This window comes from Sphaeramia orbicularis, chromosome 4 (genome assembly GCF_902148855.1).
Source record: "Sphaeramia orbicularis chromosome 4, fSphaOr1.1, whole genome shotgun sequence".
NCBI lineage: Eukaryota > Metazoa > Chordata > Actinopteri > Kurtiformes > Apogonidae > Sphaeramia > Sphaeramia orbicularis.
Window position 1 is genome coordinate 1,012,199 of NC_043960.1, and position 22,692 is coordinate 1,034,890.

The following is a 22,692-nucleotide window of genomic DNA, read 5'->3' on the forward strand; positions in this document are numbered from 1 at the left end:
TTCCCTTGGTTTGGTCTTTGTCAATGTCAGATTGATGTTCAATGGATTTCTTTGTCTCTCTCAGTTTTCTGTGCTGTCTCCATACGACACTTTTTGCTCCGTCACTTGTGTTCACTTGTGGTTTCCAGTCGTCTTCTGGTCCCCACTCTACCTGGAAACATGGAGACTAAAGCAGCAGAGTCCTGTCTGGGATTGATTTGAATAGGAGCACAGAGAAGAAGAGAAAAGAGACCACTGAACTACAACTGAACTACAACTGAACTACAACTGAACTACAACTAAACTACAACTAAACTACAACTAAACTACAACTGAACTACAACTAACTACAACTAAACTACAACTGAACTACAACTGAAACTACAACTGAACTACAACTGAAACTACAACTGAAACTACAACTAAACTACAACTAAACTACAAACTACAACTAACCTACCACTAACTACAACTAAACTACAACTGAACTACAACGGAACTACAACTGAACTACAACTGAACTACAACTAAACTACAACGGAACTACAACGGAACTATAACTAAACTACAACTGAACTACAACTGAACTACAACTGAACTACAACTAAACTACAACTAAACTACAACTGAACTACAACTGAACTACAACAGAACTACAACTGAACTACAACTAAACTACAACTAAACTACAACTGAACTACAACTAAACTACAACTGAACTACAACTGAACTACAACTGAACTACCACTAAACTACAACTGAACTACAACTAAACTACAACTGAACTACAACTGAACTACAACTGAACTACAACGGAACTATAACTAAACTACAACTAAACTACAACTGAACTACAACTGAACTACAACTGAACTACAACGGAACTATAACTAAACTACAACGGAATTACAACGGAACTACAGCTAAACTACAACGGAACTACAACGGAACTACAACTGAACTACAACTGAACTACAACTAAACTACAACTTATACCGGAACTAAACTAAAACTAAGCATTTACAAAAAAGAAAACAAAAACTATCAAACCTGCTCTAAAAATGAATTAAAATGAACTGAATTAGAGAAAAAAAAAAGTCCAAACTAAATCAAACTAAACTAGAATGAAAAATCCAACAAAAAATTAACAGATAAACCAAAAAAATGATCGAAAAATGGCCAGAAAGTTTCAAAATGCACAAATATAGTTTTCTTTTGACTTCTGAGATGGGTTTCAATCATTTATTTGTTATAAAGAAGAAAAATCAGATTAGTGCAGTGTGTAAAATCCCTCAGATCTGTGTCAAATGAATATTTTAATGGTTCAAACCCACAGATTTACAAACAAACACACCTTCACTTCTCTTTAATAACATGTAACAGACTGTTCAGAGGATCAACTCGTCTCTTAAACTCCTCAGTTCTGATGAGAATGAGGCAGTTTTTGTGTGGTGTGTGTCTCCTGTCTGTGTGTTTGTGTGGTGTGTGTCTCCTGTCTGTGTGTTTGTGTGGTGTGTGTCTCCTGTTTGTGTGTTTGTGTGGTGTGTGTCTCCTGTTTGTGTGTTTGTGTGGTGTGTGTATCCTGTTTGTGTGTTTTTGTGGTGTGTGTCTCCTGTTTGTGTGTTGTGTGGTGTGTGTATCACTGTTTGTGGTGTTTGTGTGGTGTGTGTCTCATGTTGTGTGTTTGTGTGTGTGTGTCTCATGTTTGTGTGTTTGTGTGGTGTGTGTCTCCTGTTTGTGTGTTTGTGTGGTGTGTGTCTCCTGTCTGTGTGTTTGTGTGGTGTGTGTCTCCTGTTTGTGTGTTTGTGTGGTGTGTGTCTCCTGTTTGTGTGTTTGTGTGGTGTGTGTTCCCTGTCTGTGTGTTGTGTGGTGTTGTCTCCTGTTTGTGTGTTTGTGTGTGTGTGTCTCCTGTTGTGGTTGTGTGGTGTGTGTCTCCTGTTTGTGTGTTTTGTGTGGTGTGTTCTCCTGTCTGTGTGTTTGTGTGGTGTGTGTCTCCTGTTTGTGTGTTGTGTGGGTGTGTCTCCTGTTTGTGTGTTTGTGTGGTGTGTGTCTCTGTTTGTGTGTTTGTGTGGTGTGTGTCTATGTCTGTGTGTTTGTGTGGTGTGGTCTCCTGTTTGTGTGTTTGTGTGGTGTGTCTCCTGTCTGTGTGTTTGGTGTGTGTGTGGTCTCCTGTCTGTGTGTTTGTGTGGTGTGTGTCTCCTGTTGTGTGTTGTGTGGTGTGTGTCTCCTGTTTGTGGTTTGTGCTGGTGTGTGTCTCTGTTTGTGTGTTTGTGTGGTGTGTGTCTCCTGTTTGTGTGTTTGTGTGGTGTGTGTCTCCTGTTTTGTGTGTTTGTGTGGTGTGTGTCTCCTGTCTGTGTGTTTGTGTGGTGTGTGTCTCCTGTTTGTGTGTGTGTGTGTGTGTGTGTCTCCTGTCTGTGTGTTTGTGTGGTGTGTGTCTCCTGTTTGTGTGTTTGTGTGGTGTGTGTCTCCTGTCTGTGTGTTTGTGTGGTGTGTGTCTCCTGTTTGTGTGTTTGTGTGTGTGTGGTCTCCTGTTTGTGTGTTTGTGTGGTGTGTGTCTCCTGTTTGTGTGTTTGTGTGGTGTTATTTGTCTGGTCTCTGGCTCCCCTGCCTGTCCGTCTCCTCATCTGCGTCTCCTCAGATCAAACCAGAGGTGGTGTTGGTGGTGGTGGGTGGGGTTAATAATAAGCTCTGTGTCTACACGGTTGACTCCTGTTTTAACCCTTCAGAGGGTCTTTTTTTTTTTTTTTTTTTACCTTTATTTAATCAGGCAAGACATTTCAGATGATTCTAAGGTGTGAAGGACTCTGTCGTTTCAGCTCTTTTATGACTCTTCATGAATATTTACTGACTTTACTTCAACTTTCAGATTCAGTAAGCTTTATTCATCCCATACGGGCAGTTCATTTGCAGCTTATCGCAGACATCAGCCTCTCCAAAGTGCAAGGTGACAAACAGAAATAAATCAGTGCACAAATACAAGATCATTGAAGCAAGTACGAATAAATGCATTTAAGTAATCAGTGATAAATCATCAATAAATACCAATGCAGACTGAAAGACTAAAAGACCCTATTGGCTCTGCCTAAACATATATATATATATATATATATAAATATATATATATATATATTTAAAATCCTATAAAATGACTAAAATGGCTTCAGAAACCTCACATATATTTACAGCTATAATGGAACCACAGTTATTACACTTAGGACGGTTTCATTGGGTTTTCTTACAGGATGAGTGGTGTTAGTGTAGGAATTTAACTGTATTTACAATGTGCTAATTTTAGTAGCTGGGTCAGAATTTTAAAAGTCATGCAAAAATGAACAACTTTTGAATTCTGACCCAATATAAATAAATGAAATATAATATAATACAGTACAAAGTGTGCATAATATGCTCACCTGGATACTAGAATATTAATAACCAGGAAAATCCCACTGAAGAAGGAATATAAGAACTAAAACAGTACAGCAGGAGAGGAAACTAAAGTAATCTCATTTAAGAATATATATCTAACTTGTGTCTTAAAATGATATTTCAGGTCATTTATCATATGCATTTAATCCTAAACCACTAAAACAGTGGTTTTATCCAGTATCACCGTAAGAATCAACACTGTTTTCCTTATTTTTAGACTGAAAATTTAAGAATGTCATAAAAATAATTGACTGATGATGGGAGAGTATAAGAAGTCCCTGTGAAAGAAATGGAATTTGGCTCCCGTTTCACACAGAATGATTGATTTTAGCTTTTATTTGATCTTTATTTAACCCATAAAGACTTATGCCTCTGCTCCCAAATTACTTTTCCTTTGTATTTAGCCCTTTATAACCTTTATCATCAATTGTTATAATATTATCCTCTGTGTTTTGCCTTTTTTCAGTGAAAATCAGGTGTTTTCCTACATTAATTCACTGATCATGTAGATGTTCATAAAAGCTCAGATTAAAGTTGAGGGTTATTATATCAAAAACAGAAAAAACTGAACAAAAAGTGACTTATCAGCAAAATCTGTCATTAACTGAACATAAACCCAGTGTGTCCATCCACTGTCACTGATCCAATTCCATGGGTTTTACTGGTAAACAGTGTTTCCACGGTAACTACGGAGCCTCTGGACGCCCAATTTGGTCATATCTGATGACCATGAAAAGATGAAGAACTGTATTTGACACCAATTATTGACATGGACTGATAAGATTAGTTCAGAAGTTATTAAACATTTTAGTTAGTAAATGGTTTTGGTCACCTGGGTCTTTTAAGGGTTAACCAGATAAATCTCAAAAAGTGGCATAATATGCTCATCTGGACACCGATGGTTCATACAGTATCTCATTCAGTTTTTGGGGTGATCAGTCAGTATCATTTTCACCAGTAGATATGCAGACAACAGTTGAAATTCATGAAAAAGTGCGTTTGTCTGAAGTAACGGTAAACTGACTGTTGAAGAGTTCGATGCATCAGGTTTATTTATGGACGTCAGTTTGCTTTATTTTACCCTTACAGGCCTGATCTTAGTCTTTTTTAATGGAATTCTTCATTTCCCAACATTCCCTGTGGTCTCCATAAACTGTAAATCAGTGGTTCCAACCTTTTTAGCTCCTGACCCCATTTTAAAACATCACCAATTTCTTACAACCCCAGACATTCAAAACGGAGACCTTTTTTTTTTTTTTTTTTGGCTAAAATAAACATTTTTTTGGTTATGTAATAGTTGCTCTACAGTGTTGCAAATAAAGTTTAATGTTAGAGGCACATTTGTCTATATAATGTCTATTATTGTGGACATTTAGTCTATTAATGTCTGTTATTGTGGACATTTAGTCTATATAATGTCTATTATTGTGGAATTTAGTCTATATAATGTCTATTATTGTGGACATTTAGTCTATATAATGTCTGTTATTGTGGACATTTAGTCTGTATAATGTCTATTATTGTGGACATTTAGTTTATATAATGTCTATATTGTGGACATTAGTCTGTATAATGTCTATTATTGTGGACATTTAGTCTGTATAATGTCTATTATTGTGGACATTTAGTCTATATAATGTCTGTTATTGTGGACATTTAGTCTATATTGTATTATTGTGGACAGAGGCAGTAAATCCAGGTGTAGATTACTGCACAAAGGCTCAGGATCTGTCCAGTCATCCAGCTGGGATTTACAAGGAGGACAATTAATACTGAACAAACAAGAACTGAAACTATGAATTCTGAAAGAGCTGCAGCATCTGAAACTGACCCAGTGAACATGTGACACACAACAGAACCACAGTGCTGCAGTTTCAGTTTGTCGTGTCTGTTATGGATTGGGACTGTCTCTCTCAGCTCACCATAGAATTTTTATTAGGAAGTTTTAATTTTTATTTTTATCAATTACTAAACATTCCAGGCGACCCCTTGTGGGGTTCCGACCCAAGGTTGAAAACACTGCTGTAAATGCCCTGCTTGGCTCTGAGTTCTTCATTCATTCAACTCCACAGGTCCATCTGCAACACTGTTTCTGACTAATGACACCACAAAGGTGGTGTGGAGCGCTGGCCCTTTAAATGCACATGACCCCGCCCCCTCCAGGTTGTTGACCATACTTTCTGTCCCGTTCAGCCACTTGTGTTCATTAATACAACTAACAACTGAACATTTGAGGTAGTCTGCTCCAAGTTTGGACATATTTTCAGTTTTTACTCCAACCGCTGCTGCTGACAAACAATTCTGTCGAACTGGAGAAATGTTGGTCTGAAGTCTGGACCTGATATGGTGAATGTGGAGACGGAAGAAATTAAGCAGGAATTCAAACAGGTTGTAGAAATCCACTGGATTTTTGTCCAAATGAATTTAAAGATAGTTCTGCAGCAGCTGGAGGGTTCAAATCCAAACTGAACTCTTAGGGTCCAAATACACAAAGCAATGAAGCACAGACTAAGAAAAGTGGGATTAGACAAATATGAGCCTTTAATATGTGAACCTGTACCGGATCAGGGGTTAAAGGGTTCATATGTGAACCTGTACCAGGACTCAGGGGTTAAAGGGTTCATATGTGAACCTGTACCAGGACTCAGGGCTCAGGGGTTAAAGGTTAAGTCTCTTCTCTGAACTGGACGGTTTCCATGGAAACCACCCTGAATGTGACCCTGTTCTCCGTGGTCCTCAGACACACTCTGGACCCTGGTCGGTGTGTGATGGTGATTCGTTCTCTGGTTCCGGGTGGTTCCGCTGAGCGTCACGGCGGCCTCCTTCCTGGTGACCAGCTGGTCTCTGTGAACCGGACCCAGTTGGACCTGTTCAGTCTGTCCCAGGCCGTCGAAGTCCTGAAGTCGGCGCCGCCCGGAACGGTTCGCCTGGGAATCCGCAAACCCCTGGCGGTACGTCCAGAACTTGAACAGAACACGGACCTGCAGGCAGTGGTTCAGGTTCAACCTCAACCTGCTGCTAGATGGTTCTGACGGTCCAGCTCAGGTCCAGCTGTGGATCTGGACATTCTGGTGGTAGATTCAGCCGAACCAGAGCCATCAGTCAATTCAAGCAATTTGGTTAGAACTGGTATTAAACTGGGTTTGTTTGGTATTTTATGTGTTTTTTTTGTTGTTTTTTTTGTCATATCTTAACCATGAACAGCGGTGGTTCCCAACGTTTTTAACTCGTGACCCCATTTTAACATCACAAATTTCTGACGACCCCAGACATTTTTTTTTAAACTATAATTATTATTTTTTTTATCATGTAGCTAATAGTTTGCTGTACTATGTTGCAAATAAACATGAATTTTAGAGGACATGTAGTCTATATAATGTCTGTCACTATGGACAGAGGCAGTAAATCCAGGTGGAGATTACTTGGTCAGGATACATCCAGTCTCTCTCAACTCACTGTATGGTTTTTATCCGTAAGTTTTTTTTTTTTAAATTACTTTTATCAATTACTAGAAATTCCAGGTGACCCCATTTGAATTCCAGGTGACCCCACGTGGGGTCCCGACCCCAAGGTTGAAAAACACTGGTCTACAGTATAAACCTGGAAACTATAGGACTGTTTTCATCTTGTTTTGCTTTTTACATTGTTGTTTCCATTTCATTATATGCTTTGGAAATAATTTAAAACCATAACATTCAAAGATCAGTTAGAAAAACTACACTGAATAAAAATATAAACGCACCACTTTTGTTTTTGCTCCCATTTTTCATGAGCTGAACTCAAAGATCTAAAACTTTTTCTATGTACACAAAAGGCCTATTTCTCTCAAATATTGTTCATAAATTTGTCTAAATCTGTGTTAGTGAGCACTTCTCCTCTGTCCTTTGCTGAGATAATCCATCCACCTCACAGGTGTGGCAGATCCAGATGCTGATTAGACAGCAGGATTATTGCACAGGTGTGACTTAGCTGGCCACAATAAAAGGCCACTCTAAAATGTGCACCTTTTACTGTATTGGGTGGTCCAGGGGGGTCAGAAAACCAGTCAGTATTTGGTGTGACCACCATTTTCCTCGCACAGTCTTCTTCATGAATTCTCTGAAACAGCTTGGTAGATGGCTTATGGTAGAGAAATGAACATTCAATTCACAGGCAGAAGCTTGGTGGAGATTCCTGAAGTCAGCATGACCAGTGCATATTCCCCTCAAAAATTGTGACATCTGTGGTATTGTGCTGTGTGATAAAACTGCACATTTTGGAGGTGGCCTTTATTGTGGCCAGCCTAAGGCACACCTGTGCAATAATCCTGCTGTCTAATCAGCATCTTGATCTGCCACACCTGTGAGGTGGATGGATTATCTCAGCAAAGAAGAAGTGTTCACTAACACAAATTTAGACAGATTTGTGAACAATATTTGAGAGAAATAACCTTGTGTGTTCACAGAAAAAGTTTTAGATCTTGAGTTCAGCTCATGAAAAATGGGAGCAAAAACAAAAGTGGGCGTTTATATTTTTGTTCAGTGTAGAAACTACAAAGAAACGATGGTTTGATGTTGATGGTTATTGACGTTCGACTGAGGTTATATTAGAGGAACACTTGGATGTCACCAAGAGCCGGTTTGTCTCATCACATCAGCTAATAAATAAAATAAATAATAATAGTTTATTGGTGCAGTCCTGAAGGTCCAGGTGTGAAGATGAGACTGAACGGTGATAGTTTCTAAAACCTACAACCGACCTTTAACGTGTTGAAAACGAACGAAGTTCCACGTTCTGACCTGGATCTGTTTGTGTAGGTGGACGGATCAGAGAAGAGGACGGAGGACAGTGGACAGACGTTCTGAGGACCAGCGCTCACACACCTGGACCCAAGGGTAACGGACACACACTGTGGACAAAGTATGTGGACCACTGACAAACTGGGTTTAATGGTTTGGTGTCCAAACTGTCGTTGTCCATTTAACCTTAAAGGATCAGGTCATTCACAGTCGTAAAAGTATAGCACTTACAACAACAACAACAACAACAACAACAACAACAATAATAATAATAATAATTATGATTATAATTATGATAATAATAATAATGATGATGATGATAATAAAGCAATTTTTCATTCAAAAAATCTTCTTTTTTAGACGCGATATTTATTTCCGTTAAACCCCACTAACATTGTATTTTAATCTACTGTATGTATCCATGTGTAAAATATTCCAGTCTGACAAAAATATTCCCATATACATATGGTTAAAACATTCACTTGATGAGGAAAAAAAAAAACCAAAACATTAGAAATCTGTTATGATTAATTTATTTTAAAGTAAACTGTAACATTTCACATTTTTGCTAATTTCTACATATTTTCTGTTTTGCAAAAAAATAAATCAGATTTGTGATTTTATTGTTGACCCTGCAGAGCTGTAATGATTAACTGATAATCAATAAGTTGTCAATTATTAAATTAATCACCAACTATTTTAATACAAATGATTCAGTTGAGTTAAAATTGTCTGACTACAGCATCTTCAATGTGAGGATTTTCTGGTTTCTTTCCTCTTGAATCTCTTTGGTGTATTTTCATTCATTCTAACCTTTTTTTAGAACAAAAGTTATGTATTGATCATGTAGATAATGGACAGATTAATCAATAATGATAATGATGGTTTTTTGAAACAGCAGTGATGGAGTTCAGTGTCTGTGAGGACGGCTGTGTTTGTACTGCAGTAGTGTGTACTGAGAGTACTGCAGTACTCGGTGTACTGATGCTGGAGGACCGGAGTGTCCTTAGAGTACCCCCCCCCAACCCCCTCACCCCTAACCCCCACCCCCACCCACCCCCCCGGGCTCACTTAAGAGAGAGATGCTGCTGGTTGAGCTGATAGAGCACTTTATACCATGGAGCTGAGTCAGCAGCTTCTCAGAGACAGAGGGGGGGTATGGGGGGGGGGGGGGGGGGGAATTAAGGAGGGGGGAGGAGAGGGTGAAGGAAGGTGAACGAGAGGAGATGAAAGAGGAGAGGGACGACACGAGGAGAGACAGGAGACCAGGATACCAGGCGACGTGGCGTCACAATACAGATGGTGTTCAGGTTTGGGCTCCGTTAAGACTGAAGGGAAAAGTGGATCTGATCCCATTATGGGATCCAGTCCCATTTATGGGACCAGATCTCATTTATGGGACCCGATCCCCTTTATGGGATCCGATCCCATTTATGGGACCAGATCTCATTTATGGGACCAGATCTCATTTATGGGACCGATCCCATTTATGGGATCCGATCCCATTTATGGGACCAGATCTCATTTATGGGACCCGATCCCATTTATGGGATCCGATCCCATTTATGGGACCAGATCTCATTTATGGGACCAGATCTCATTATGGGATCCGATCCCATTTATGGGACCAGATCTCATTTATGGGACCAGATATCATTTATGGGACCCGATCCCATTTATGGGACCAGATCCCATTTGTCAAAGACACTGAACTAAACAAATGGGATTTTTCCAATCCAAGGTCCTGTTTCAGGGCACAGACGGCGCTGGTGTCATGTGGACCAAAGGTCAAAATGATTTTAAGCTTTAGTGGATTGACACAATTTCACTGTCGTGTACGCAGCACAAATGTTAAATGCAAATGTCAGTGCGCATTTTTTACTCACTTCGTAGATGGGTGTTAGTGTAGGAATTAAACATGGTTCACAATGCGCTTATTAAAAAAATAAAAAATTAGCAAAAATTAGCAACTTTTGAATTGTGACCTAACAATAGTGAAAATAGACTTTTTATGACAGAAGTGCAGAGTGTGTGTAATATGCTCACCTGGATACCAGAGGGTTAATGATACAAACAATGGGACAAAAAATATAGGATATGTGAATCAACAAGACACAAATATTATGTAAACATGTGAAGTCAGTCCAGAAGATTCCAGGAGGAAAACAGAACGACAGAAAAACCCCAGCCTAGTTGTGTAGTTGGATTCAGTTGGTCATGTTTGATCTGCATTATGATGGAACGCTGCCGGAGCCAAAGTCCAGGGAACCAAACTACTACGTCCTTCTGATTGTGAGTCCAAATAAAAGCCTAAATGAAACTGAGGTGTTTTCCTGTGAAGTCACCTGTCTGAGCTTCTGTGTGGAGCCTCAGCGGGGCTGGAACTCTTGACTTCCTGTCACAACTCTGGATTTACTGTTTTACTGAAAGGTAATTCTGGAGTTTTTACCCAGTGACGCCAAAAAAGCATCCAGCGCTGCAGCTTTAACCCATAAAATGTCCAGAAGAAAACCCAAAGTTTAGGATCGTCTCGACTCAACCTGAGATGGGGACGATTTGACCAAAAAACAGCAAACGAATCCAGTAAAGCAACTCAGAATTCAGTGCATGTTCACGTGTATTATATAAAGTGGATGTTAAGTCCGAAATGGAAGAATGTTTTTAATTAAATGCAGGTGAAAAGGAAAACACAGTTATTTCCACACAATAGTGATAAGACTGAAAATCATCTGACTTCAGCTTTAAACCCTCAGACGTGTTCAAATCAATGTTTTTATGACAATTTTTGTCGTTTTTTCAAGTTAAAAAGAATATTTATATTATATTTGATCCACAAATGAATGATTTCATGTTATTTTTAATGTTTTAAACATTTTTAATCATAATATATATATATATATATATATATAAGTGAAAAGAAAGGTATTTATAGTATATAATGTATAGTACAGAACAGACAGAACAATATTAACACTGAGTGAGTGAGTCCTTTCTGTTGAATGAATGAATGTAGATGAATTAAAGGTTGACATGTACTCCTGTTCTAAATGAATGTGGGTCATTTTTTTTCCACTTATGGAAGTTTGAGGTAGTCACAAAAACTACAACGCAGTAAATCTATAAAATTTAAGTAAAAAATGTAAATGACCAGGTAAACCTGACCACCGCTGTTTTTCTTTTGGTATTTTTTCTGAAAAACAAACAAAATTGTTTGAAATATGAATTTAAATGACATAACGTCAGTAACATGTTTTTGAGGAACACCTGGAATATGAAGAAGAACTTTTCATACAAAGATATTACAAGAAAAACAGTCCTGTTAGAACGGTACTGTTGTTTTGATGGCGTGTCTCCTGTGGACGGTTCGGTGGGTTCCATCAGTTCCATCGAGTTCCATCGTTCGAGGGGTTCCAGTGGGTTCTGGTGGGTTCTGTGGGTTCGGTGGTTCTGTGGTTGGTGGGTTCGTGTGTTGGTGGGTTCTGTGTGTTTGGTGGGTTTGGTGGGTTCTGTGGGTTCGGTGGGTTCTGTGTGTTCGGTGGGTTCTGGGGTTTGGTGGGTTCTGTGGGTTCCGGGGTTCCGTGGTTTGGTGGGTTTCGGTGGGTTTGGTGGGTTCTGTGGTTCCATGGGTTCTGTGGGTCCTGTGGGGTTCCGTGGTCCTGTGGGTTCCATGGGTTCTGTGGGTTCCATGGTTCTGTGGGTTTGGTGGGTTCTGTGGTTTGGTGGGTTCTGTGGGTTCTGTGGGTTCCATGGGTTCGGTGGTTCTGTGGTTCCGTGGGTTCCATGGGTTCGGTGGGTTTGGTGGTTCTGTGGGTTTCGGTGGGTTTCTGTAGGTTCCATGGGTTCGGTGGGTTTCCATGGGTTCGGTGGGTTCGGTGGGTTCCATGGGTTCCATGATTCCATGGGTTCGGTGGGTTCTATGGGTTCGGTGGGTTCTGTGGTTTGGTGGGTTCTGTGGGTTCCATGGGTTCGGTGCGTTCCATGTGTTCGGTGGGTTCCATGTGTTCGGTGGTTCTGTGGTTCCATGGGTTCGGTGTGGGTTTCTGTGGGTTCCATGGGTTCTGTGGGTTCGTGGTTTCTGTGGGTTCGGTGGGTTCCATGGGTTCGGTGGGTTCTGTGGGTTCGGTGGGTTCTGTGGGTTTGGTGGGTTCTGTGGGTTCCATGGGTTTCTGTGGGTTCGGTGGGTTCCATGGTTCCGTGGGTTCTGTGGTTCGGTGGGTTCTGTGGGTTCTGTGGGTTCCATGGGTTCTGTGGGTTCGGTGGGTTCCATGGGTTTCGGTGGGTTCCATGGGTTCGGTGGGTTCTGTGGGTTTGGTGGGTTCTGGGGTTCCATGGGTTCGTGGGTTCGGTGGGTTCTGTGGGTTTGTGGGTTCTGTGGGTTCCATGGGTTCCGTGGGTTTCGGTGGGTTCCATGGGTTCGGTGGGTTCTGTGGGTTTGGTGGTTCTGTGGGTTCCAGGGTTCCGTGGGTTCGGTGGGTTCCATGGGTTCCGTGGGTTCTGTGGGTTCTGTGGGTGCCTCTGTGTTCCCTGTGCTGGTGTTCCAGAGGCTGTGGGTGCAGCTCGGGGAATCAGAATAATGTGCTGGCAGCCTGTAAGTGCAGCTGCAGCTACGTCTTCTACACACGACCTCTAAAAGTTAACGAGCCGTGGATGTGAGCGGGGTCTGTGTCTGGTCAGCGCCAACGCCGTGACAGACACGATCCCGCAGAGTGACAGCAGCGCAGACCGGCCCGCTTTATGGACGCCATCAGAGACCTGTGGACTGTGAAAGAGGTTCTGCAGACAAATGGCTGAAGAGAACAGAGCTAAAACCACAGGACAGGACAGGGGAACACAGGCAGGAACAGGAGAACACAGGACAGGAACAGGAAACACAGGACAGGACAGGAGAACACGGACAGGAACGGAGAACACAGGACAGAGAACAGAACACAGGACGGAACAGGAGAACACAGGACAGGACAGGAGAACACAGGACAGGAGAACATAGAACACCGGACAGGAACAGAGAAACCAGGACAGGAACAGGAGAACACAGGACAGGAACAGGGGACACAGGACCGGAGAACAGGAGAACCAGGACAGGACAGGAGAACACAGGACAGGAACAGGAGAACACAGGACAGAGAACAGGAGAACACAGGACAGGAACAGGGGAACACAGGACAGGAGAACAGGACACAGGACAGTACAGGAGAACAGAGCACAGGAGAACAGGACACAGGAGAGGAACAGGGGAACACAGGACAGGAGAACAGGAGAACAGGACAGGAACAGGAGAACACAGGACAGGAGAACAGAGAACACGGACAGAACAGGAAAGAACACAGGACAGGAACAGGAGAACACAGGACAGGATAACAGGGGAACACAGGACAGGAGAACAGGAGAACACAGGACAGGACAGAGAACACAGGACAGGAGAACAGAGAACACAGGACAGGAACATGGGAACACAGGACAGGAACAGGGGAACACAGGACAGGAGACAGGAGAACACAGGACAGGAACAGAGAACACAGAAAGGAAAGAGAACAGGACAGGACAGGGAAACACAGGACAGGAGAACAGGAGAACACAGGACAGGAACAGGAGACACAGACAGGAAACAGAGAACACAGGACAGGACAGGGGAACACAGTACAGGAGAACAGGAGAAACACAGGACAGGAAACAGGGGAACACAGGACAGAACAGGAGAACCAGGACAGGAGAACAGAGAACACAGGACAGCAGAGAACACAGGACAGGAGAACAGGAACACAGACAGGAACATGAGAACACAGGACAGGAACAGAGAACACAGGAAAGGAGAACAGGGACACAGGACAGGAACAGAGACACAGGACAGGAACAGGGGAACACAGGACAGGAACGGAGAACACAGGACAGGAGAACAGAAGAACAGGCAGGACAGGAGAACACAGGACAGGAGAACAGGAGAACACAGACAGGAAACAGAGACCACAGGACAACAGGAGAACACAGGACAGGAACAGGAGAACACAGGACGAGAACATGGAGAACACAGGACAGGACAGGAGAACACAGACAGGGAACAGAGACACAGACAGGAACAGGAGAACACAGGACAGAGAACAGGAGAACACAGGACAGGGAACAGGGGAACACAGGACAGGAGAACAGGGGAACACAGGACAGGAGAACAGGAGAACAGAAGAACAGGAGAACCCAGAACAGGAGAACACAGGACAGGAGAACAGGGGAACAGGAGAACAGGAGAACCCAGAACGGGGGAACAGGAAATACAGAACAGGAGAACAGAAGAAAATGAGAACCCAGAACAGTAGAACAGGAGTAAAAGAGGAATAAAACAGCAGCGCAGAGGACAGGAACAGAAGAAACACGGTACAGAACATGTATAACACAGTAGGTCTACCTCCTCTGTACTTCTATTACTGTGTACTTCTATTACTGTGTACTTCGCTCCTCTGTACTTCTATTACTGTGTACTTTTGCTCCTCTGTACGTTCTATTACTGTGTACTTCTACTCCTCTGTACTTCTACTCCTCTGTACTTCTATTACTGTGTACTTCTACTCCTCTGTACTTCTATTACTGTGTACTTCTATTACTGTATACTTCTATTACTCTGTACTTCTATTACTGTGTACTTTTGCTCCTCTGTACTTCTAGTACTGTGTACTTCTACTCCTCTGTACTTCTACTCCTCTGTACTTCTATTACTGTGTACTTCTACTCCTCTGTACTTCTATTACTGTGTACTTCTATTACTGTATACTTCTATTACTCTGTACTTCTAGTACTGTGTAATTCTGCTCCTCTGTACTTCTATTACTCTGTACTTCGACGCCTCTGTACTTCTATTACTCTGTACTTCTGCTCCTCTGTACTTCTATTACTCTGTACTTCTGCTCCGCTGTACTTCTATTACTCTGTACTTCTGCTCCTCTGTACTTCTACTCCTCTGTACTTCTGCTCCTCTGTACTTCTGCTCCTCTGTACTTCTATACTCTGTACTTCTGCTCCTCCTGTACTTCTAGTACTCTGTACTTCTGCTCTCTGGACTTCTATTACTGTGTACTCTCTACTCCTCTGTACTTCTATTACTCTGTACTTCTGCTCCTCTACTTCTATTACTCTGTACTTCTGCTCCTCTGTACTTATATTACTCTGTACTTCTTGCTCTCTCTCTACTTCTACTCCTCTGTACTTCTATTACTGTGTCTACTCTCTGTACTTCTGCTCCTCTGTACTTCTATTACTGTGTACTTCTACCCTCTGTACTTCTGCTCCTCTGTACTTCTATTACTGTGTACTTCTACTCCTCTGTACTTCTGCTCCTCTGTCTTCATACTGTGTACTTCTACTCTCTGTACTTCTATTACTCTGTACTTCTGCTCCTCTGTACTTCTATACTCGTACTTCTGCTTCCTCTGTACTTATATTACTCTGTACTTCTGCTCCTCTGTACTTCTACTACTGTGTACTTCTACTCCTCTGTACTTCTGCTCCTCTGTACTTCTATTACTGTGTACTTCTACTCCTCTGACTCTGCTCCTCTGTACTTCTATTACTGTGTACTTCTACTCCTCTGTACTTCTGCTCCTCTGTACTTCTATTCTGTGTACTTCTACTCCTCGTACTTCTGCTCCTCTGTACTTCTATTACTGTGTACTTCTACTCCTCTGTACTTCTATTACTCTGTACTTCTGCTCCTCTGTACTTCTATATTACTGTACTTCTGCTCCTCTGTACTATTACTCCTTTGTACTTCTGCCTCTGTACTTCTACTCCTCTGTACTTCTATTACTGTGTACTTCTACTCCTCTGTACTTCTGCTCCTCTGTACTTCTATTACTGGTGTACTTCTACTCCTCTGTACTTCTGCTCCTCTGTACTTCTATTACTGTGTACTTCTACTCCTCTGTACTTCTGCTCCTCTGTACTTCTATTACTCTGTACTTCTGTTACTCTCCTGTAATCAGAACCCTTTAGGCCTGTGCGCTGGTTGGGTTTGGGACCCCCTGTTGTGTCCCAGCCTCGGTCTGGAATGTCCCAGCATGCCGCGTGCGATGCCGCTGCAGACGCTGAACCCGTGGTGTCAGCGTCCTCATCGTCTAATGGCCGCAGATATTAAATGACAGCGTCTTTAAATCTTGTGAATGTGAGGCCATGCAGTCACGCCAATACACATCAGTCTGCAGAACATCCTGTTAGCGTTATGAGCTCTGTGCCGCCGCCGCCGCCCGCTCCTCACCTCCAGTATACGGCCGTGATGGGCCCGGTTCCCAGCCCCAAATTAAAAGAAGAGGAAAAGAGTCCTTGACGATGAGGCTCCGTGGATGGAAATTAGCCTAAGTGTTGTCATTAATATTTGCCAGCGCGGGCTAATGTGTGTGCGCTAAACGTTCAGAACAGGATCTCCCCTCAGTATCTGCTGAGGGAGGCTCTTTGGGGAGTTGGACCAAACCTTTATGTGTTCACAGATGAAGGCTAATGTCCAAAGTGAGTCAAGTTAGAGATTTAGTACAAGAGTTGGCATTTGCACTTCAGCTCCTTCACTGTGGAGTCACAGAGATGGAACACCCCCACACACACCCCCACCCCACCCCCGCTTTATCCCGGATCTACCTGAGGTTCAACTACAAATACAACAAAATACACAAACATCCACTTTATTAGATGTTCAGCCACAAACAGGCATGGAGAGTGAGTGAGTGAGTGAGTGAGTGAGTGAGTGAGTGAGTGAGTGAGTGACGTCTGATCATTCTATATTTGGTTCAGACTCAGAGTTGAGCACAGTCTGCTTTTGAACACCAGGGGGCAGCACTAACTTCAAAGTGGAGTTCAGCCAGAGTTTCAGTCGGTCTTCCACTGGACCAGGCTGGTGCAGACTCACGTCATTAGATGGACACTTAGCTGAGTCTTCATTAAGAGATCACCGGTGTGTGTTCTCTGTCTGGTGTGTGTTCTCTGTCTGGTGTGTGTTCTCTGTCTGGTGTGTGTTCTCTGTCTGGTGTGTGTTCTCTGTCTGGTGTGTGTTCTCTGTCTGGTGTTGTTCCCTGTCTGGTGTGTGTTCTCTGTCTGGTGTGTGTTCCCTGTCTGGTGTGTGTTCCCTGTCTGGTGTGTGTTCTCTGTCTGGTGTGTGTTCCCTGTCTGGTGTGTGTTCTCTGTCTGGTGTGTGTTCCCTGACCTGTGTGTGTGTTCTCTGTCTGGTGTGTGTTCCCTGTCTGGTGTGTGTTCCCTGACCTGTGTGTGTGTTCTCTGTCTGGTGTGTGTTCCCTGACCTGTGTGTGTGTTCTCTGTCTGGTGTGTGTTCCCTGTCTGGTGTGTGTTCTCTGACCTGTGTGTGTTCCCTGACCTGTGTGTGTGTTCTCTGTCTGGTGTGTGTTCCCTGACCTGTGTGTGTGTTCTCTGTCTGGTGTGTGTTTCCCTGTCTGGTGTGTGTTCTCTGTCTGGTGTGTGTTCTCTGTCTGGTGTGTGTTCTCTGTCTGGTGTGTGTTCCCTGACCTGTGTGTGTGTTCTCTGTCTGGTGTGTGTTCCCTGTCTGGTGTGTGTTCCCTGTCTGGTGTGTGTTTCTCTGTCTGGTGTGTGTTCTCTGTCTGGTGTGTGTTCCCTGTCTGGTGTGTGTTCTCTGTCTGGTGTGTGTTTCTCTGTCTGGTGTGTGTTCCCTGTCTGGTGTGTGTTCTCTGTCTGGTGTGTGTTCCCTGTCTGGTGTGTGTTCCCTGTCTGTGTGTGTTCTCTGTCTGGTGTGTGTTCTCTGTCTGGTGTGTGTTCCCTGACCTGTGTGTGTGTTCTCTGTCTGGTGTGTGTTCCCTGACCTGGTGTGTGTTCTCTGACCTGTGTGTGTTCCCTGACCTGTGTGTGTGTTCTCTGTCTGTGTGTGTTCCCTGACCTGGTGGTGTGTTCTCTGTCTGGTGTGTGTTCCCTGTCTGGTGTGTGTTTCCCGGTCTGGTGTGTGTTCTCTGTCTGGTGTGTGTTCCCTGTCTGGTGGTGTTGTACCCTGTCTGGTGTGTTCTCTGCCTGGTGTGTGTTCTCTGTCTGGTGTGTGTTCTCTGTCTGGTGTGTGTTCTCTGTCTGGTGTGTGTTCCCTGACCTGTGTTGTGTTCCTCTGTCTGGTGTGTGTTCTCTGTCTGGTGTGTGTTCTCTGTCTGGTGTGTGTTCCCTGACCTGTGTGTGTGTTCTCTGTCTGGTGTATGTTCCCTGTCTGGTGTGTGTTCTCTGTCTGGTGTGTGTTCTCTGTCTGGTGTGTGTTCCCTGTCTGGTGTGTGTTCCCTGTCTGGTGTGTGTGTTCTCTTTCTGGTGTGTGTTCTCTGTCTGGTGTGTGTTCTCTGTCTGGTGTGTGTTCCCTGACCTGTGTGTGTGTTCTCTGCCTGGTGTGTGTTCTCTGTCTGGTGTGTGTTCTCTGTCTGGTGTGTGTTCCCTGACCTGTGTGTGTGTTCTCTGTCTGGTGTGTGTTCTCTGTCTGGTGTGTGTTCTCTGTCTGGTGTGTGTTCCCTGACCTGTGTGTGTGTTCTCTGTCTGGTGTGTGTTCCCTGTCTGGTGTGTGTTCTCTGTCTGGTGGTGTGTTCTCTGTCGGGTGTGTGTCCTGTCTGGTGTGTGTTCCCTGTCTGGTGTGTGTTCCCTGTCTGGTGTGTGTTCTCTGTCTGGTGTGTGTTCTCTGTCTGGGTGTGTGTTCCCTGTCTGGTGTGTGTTCTCTGTCTGGTGTGTGTTCCCTGTCTGGTGTGTGTTCCCTGTCTGGTGTGTGTTCTCTGTCTGGTGTGTGTTCCCTGAACCTTGTGTGTGTGTTCTCTGTCCTGGTGTGGTTTCTCTGTCTGGTGTGTTTCCCTGTCTGGTGTGTGTTCTCTTTCTGGGTGTGTGTCTCTGTCTGGTGTTGTTTCTCTGTCTGGTGTGTGTTCCCTGACCTGTGTGTGTGTTCTCTGCCTGGTGTGTGTTTCTCTGTCTGGTGTGTGTTCTCTGTCTGGTGTGTGTTCTCTTGTCTGGTCGTGTTGTTCCCTGACCTGTGTGGTGTTCTCGCTACTGTTGTGTGTGTTCTCTGTCTGGTGTGTGTGTTCCCTGTCTGGTGTGTGTTCCCTGACCTGTGTGTGTGTTCTCTGTCTGGTGTGTGTTCTCTGTCTGGTGTGTGTTCCCTGTCTGGTGTGTGTTCCCTGTCTGGGGGTGTTCCCTGTCTGGTGTGTGTTCTCTGTCTGGTGTGTGTTCTCTGCCTGGTGTGTGTTCTCTGTCTGGTGTGTGTTCTCTGCCTGGTGTGTGTTCTCTGACCTGTGTGTGTGTTCTCTGTCTGGTGTGTGTTCTCTGTCTGGTGTGTGTTCTCTGTCTGGTGTGTGTTCCCTGACCTGTGTGTGTGTTCTCTGTCTGTGTGTGTTCCCTTTCTGGTGTGTGTTCTCTGTCTGGTGTGTGTTCCCTGACTGTGTGTGTGTGTCTCTGTCTGGTGTGTGTTTCCCTGTCTGGTGTGTGTTCTCTGTCTGGTGTGTGTTCCCTGTCTGGTGTGTGTTCCCTGTCTGGTGTGTGTTCCCTGTCTGGTGTGTGTGTTCTGTGTGGGGTGTGTGTTCTCTGTCTGGTGTGTGTTCCCTGTCTGGTGTGTGTTCTCTGTCTGGTGTGTGTTCCCTGTCTGGTGTGTGTTCCCTGACCTTGTGTGTGTTCTCTGTCTGGTGTTGTGTCTCTGTCTGGTGTGTGTTCCCTGACCTGTGTGTGTGTTCTCTGTCTGGTGTGTGTTCTCTGTCTGGTGTGTGTTCCCTGTCTGGTGTGTGTTCTCTGTCTGGTGTGTGTTCTCTGTCTGGTGTGTGTTCTCTGCTGGTGTGTGTTCTCTGTCTGGTGTGTGTTCTCTGTCTGGTGTGTGTTCCCTGTCTGGTGTGTGTTCCCTGACCTGTGTGTGTGTGTCTGTGTGTGTTCTCTGTCTGGTGTGTGTTCCTCTGTCTGGTGTGTGTTCTCTGTCTGGTGTGTGTTTCCCTGTCTGGTGTGTGTTCTCTGTCTGGTGTGTGTTCTCTGTCTGGTGTGTGTTCCCTGTCTGGTGTGTGTTCCCTGTCTGGTGTGTGTTCTCTGTCTGGTGTGTGTTCCCTGTCTGGTGTGTGTTCTCTGTCTGGTGTGTGTTCTCTGTCTGGTGTGTGTTCTCTGTCTGGTGTGTGTTCCCTGTCTGGTGTGTGTTCCCTGACCTGTGTGTGTGTTCCCTGTCTGGTGTGTGTTCTCTGTCTGTGTGTGTTCCCTGTCTGGTGTGTGTTCTCTGTCTGGTGTGTGTTTCCCTGTCTGGTGTGTGTTCTCTGTCTTGGTGTGTGTTCTCTGTCTGGTGTGTGTTCCCTGTCTGGTGTGTGTTCTCTGGTCTGGTGTGTGTTCCCTGCAATGAATGTAGTTGGTTTAGAATAGGTTCCACTAACAGGACTGTAAAATGACTATTAATCCACTCCCTGATGACGTTTACTGTCATTTAGCTAGTGTTTAGCATTAGCTCACCTGTGAATCCCTTGGCTTGTATAGCTCCACCCCTTTTGTCCAAATATAGTCACTTTGGGCTCAGAAAAACAACATTCCACTACTACTACTGGCTTTTAGAAACCAAGCGGGTGATGTCATGGTTCCTCAGGTCTATGTCTGTAAAACATCTTCTTGTTCTCTGTCACATCTACTTTTATTTTAGTCTTCTACATCAGTATGTGTTTGGGGTTCTTCTCTTTTCTTTCAGTAGACCACTCCTACTTCTTCACTGTACGATTGTTGCTTTTCTTTAGACAAACCTTCTTAGTGGAGCCTTTTGGCCTGAAGTCATTTTTATTATTTTATTTGACGTGGACAGTGCACATTCATCAGCGCTGAGGCGGAGTTGGCCTCAGCCTGTTTTTCATCTGTGGTCGTGGACGGCGTCTGCACCCTCACAGATTCATTCATTAGTGATAATAACGTGTTGGATTGAAGAGTCTTGTTTGATTCGAGCAGACACTAAACCTTCTTCTACCTGTGAAACCTACAGGGGTTGGACAAAATAATGGAAACACCTTCACCTCAAGATGATAATGCCTCAACCCATACAGCTAGAATTGTTAAAGAACGGCATGAGGAACATTCTAATGAAGTTGAGCATCTCGTATGGCCGGCACAGGTCCCCAGACCTCAACATTATTGAGCATTTATGGTCAGTTTAGAGATTCAAGTAAGACCTTCCATTTCCACCCGCCATCGTCTCTAAAAGAGTTGGAGGGTATTCTAACTGAAGAATGGCTGAAAATTCCTTTGGAAACAATTCACAAGTTGTATGAATCAATACCCTCGGAGAATTGAGGCTGTAACTGCCGCAAAAGGCGGACCTACACCATATTAAATTATATTTGTTGATTTTTAAGGTGTTTCCATTATTTTGTCCAACCCCTGTAGTTCCATCATGGTCTGGATCTGCAGGAGAAAACTGAAGGAAAATGACAAGTATTAATTCATGTGTGAAAATCGACCTGAACACCAAGTCACTGCCGGAGCTGTGGTTAAAGCAGAAGAAATTAGAGGTTTTGCAGAGTGGTGGACTAACTGTGTTCCCTGATCTAGTTTAGGATCATGTTTTAGGTCAAATATCTGCAGAAAAGCTGGAAATTCTTGTCTTGTGAAAAACCTGTAAGTGTGTTTGATTTTTCTTGATAGACGTCCTGTTTGGATTGACTTCTTCTCTAGGTTCTCTGTAGAATGTTGAGCTCCACACACGTCTGGACTGACTCTGGCTGTGTGTCGCAGGACCATCGTCGTGACGACGAGCAAGAGGAGGAGCCAGAGCTGATCTTGGACGGAGGCCTTCCTCGCTACACCTCCTCATCTGTGACCGCTGATGTTCTGCCGGTGGAGGAGGAGGAGGAAGAGGAGGAGGAAGAGGAGGGCAGGGAGATGGCTGTGGATGAAGAAGAGGAGGTGCAGGAGGAGGTGAAGGAGGAAGAGGAGGTAGAGCAGAAGGGGGATTCGCTCCCAGGAAACCTCCACATCGTGGGAGGAGTGGAAACTGGCCTCGCTGGGTCGGAGCAGAGGAGCTGAGGAGGTGAGAGGAGATCAGGAGGGAGGTGGGAGGAGATCAGGAGGAGGCAGGAGGATGTCAGCACTTTACACCTGATGCATGAATATGTCAAAAAAGTCTGTTTATGTATACGAACAATATCACAGATCACATGATTAACAGTTCTGCTCAGTTCTCTCCTCTCCTCCTCCTCCTCCTCTCCTCCCCCTCCTCCTCCTCACTTCTCCTCTTCCTCTCCTCCCCTCCCCCTCCTCCTCCTCCTCTCCTCTTCCTCTCCTCTCTCCTCCTCCCCCTCCTCCTCTCCTCTCCTCTTCCTCTCCTCTCCTCTCCTCCTCTCCTCCTCTCCTCTCCTCCCCTCCTCCTCCTCCTCCTCTCCTCTCCTCCCCTCCTCCTCCTCCTCTCCTCTCCTCTCCTCTTCCTCTCCTCTCCTCCTCTCCTCTCCTCTCCTCTCCTCCCCCTCCTCCTCCTCCTCCTCTCCTCCTCTCCTCCCCTCCTCTCCTCCTCCTCTCCTCTCCTCCTCCTCCTCCCCCTCCTCTCCTCCCCCTCTCC

The 22,692-nt window shown here is 44.3% G+C and overlaps 1 protein-coding gene across 1 annotated transcript in view; it reads left to right on the forward strand.

Moving 5' to 3' along the window:
* patj (PATJ crumbs cell polarity complex component) overlaps positions 1-22,692 on the forward strand; it is a 259,683-nt gene that overhangs the window by 84,174 nt on the left and 152,817 nt on the right. The window contains 4 exon segments of the mRNA XM_030132683.1: positions 6,148-6,356; positions 12,875-14,487; positions 21,824-22,079; positions 22,081-22,167. Of these exon segments, the coding sequence (XP_029988543.1) occupies positions 6,148-6,356; positions 12,875-14,487; positions 21,824-22,079; positions 22,081-22,167 (2,165 nt within the window).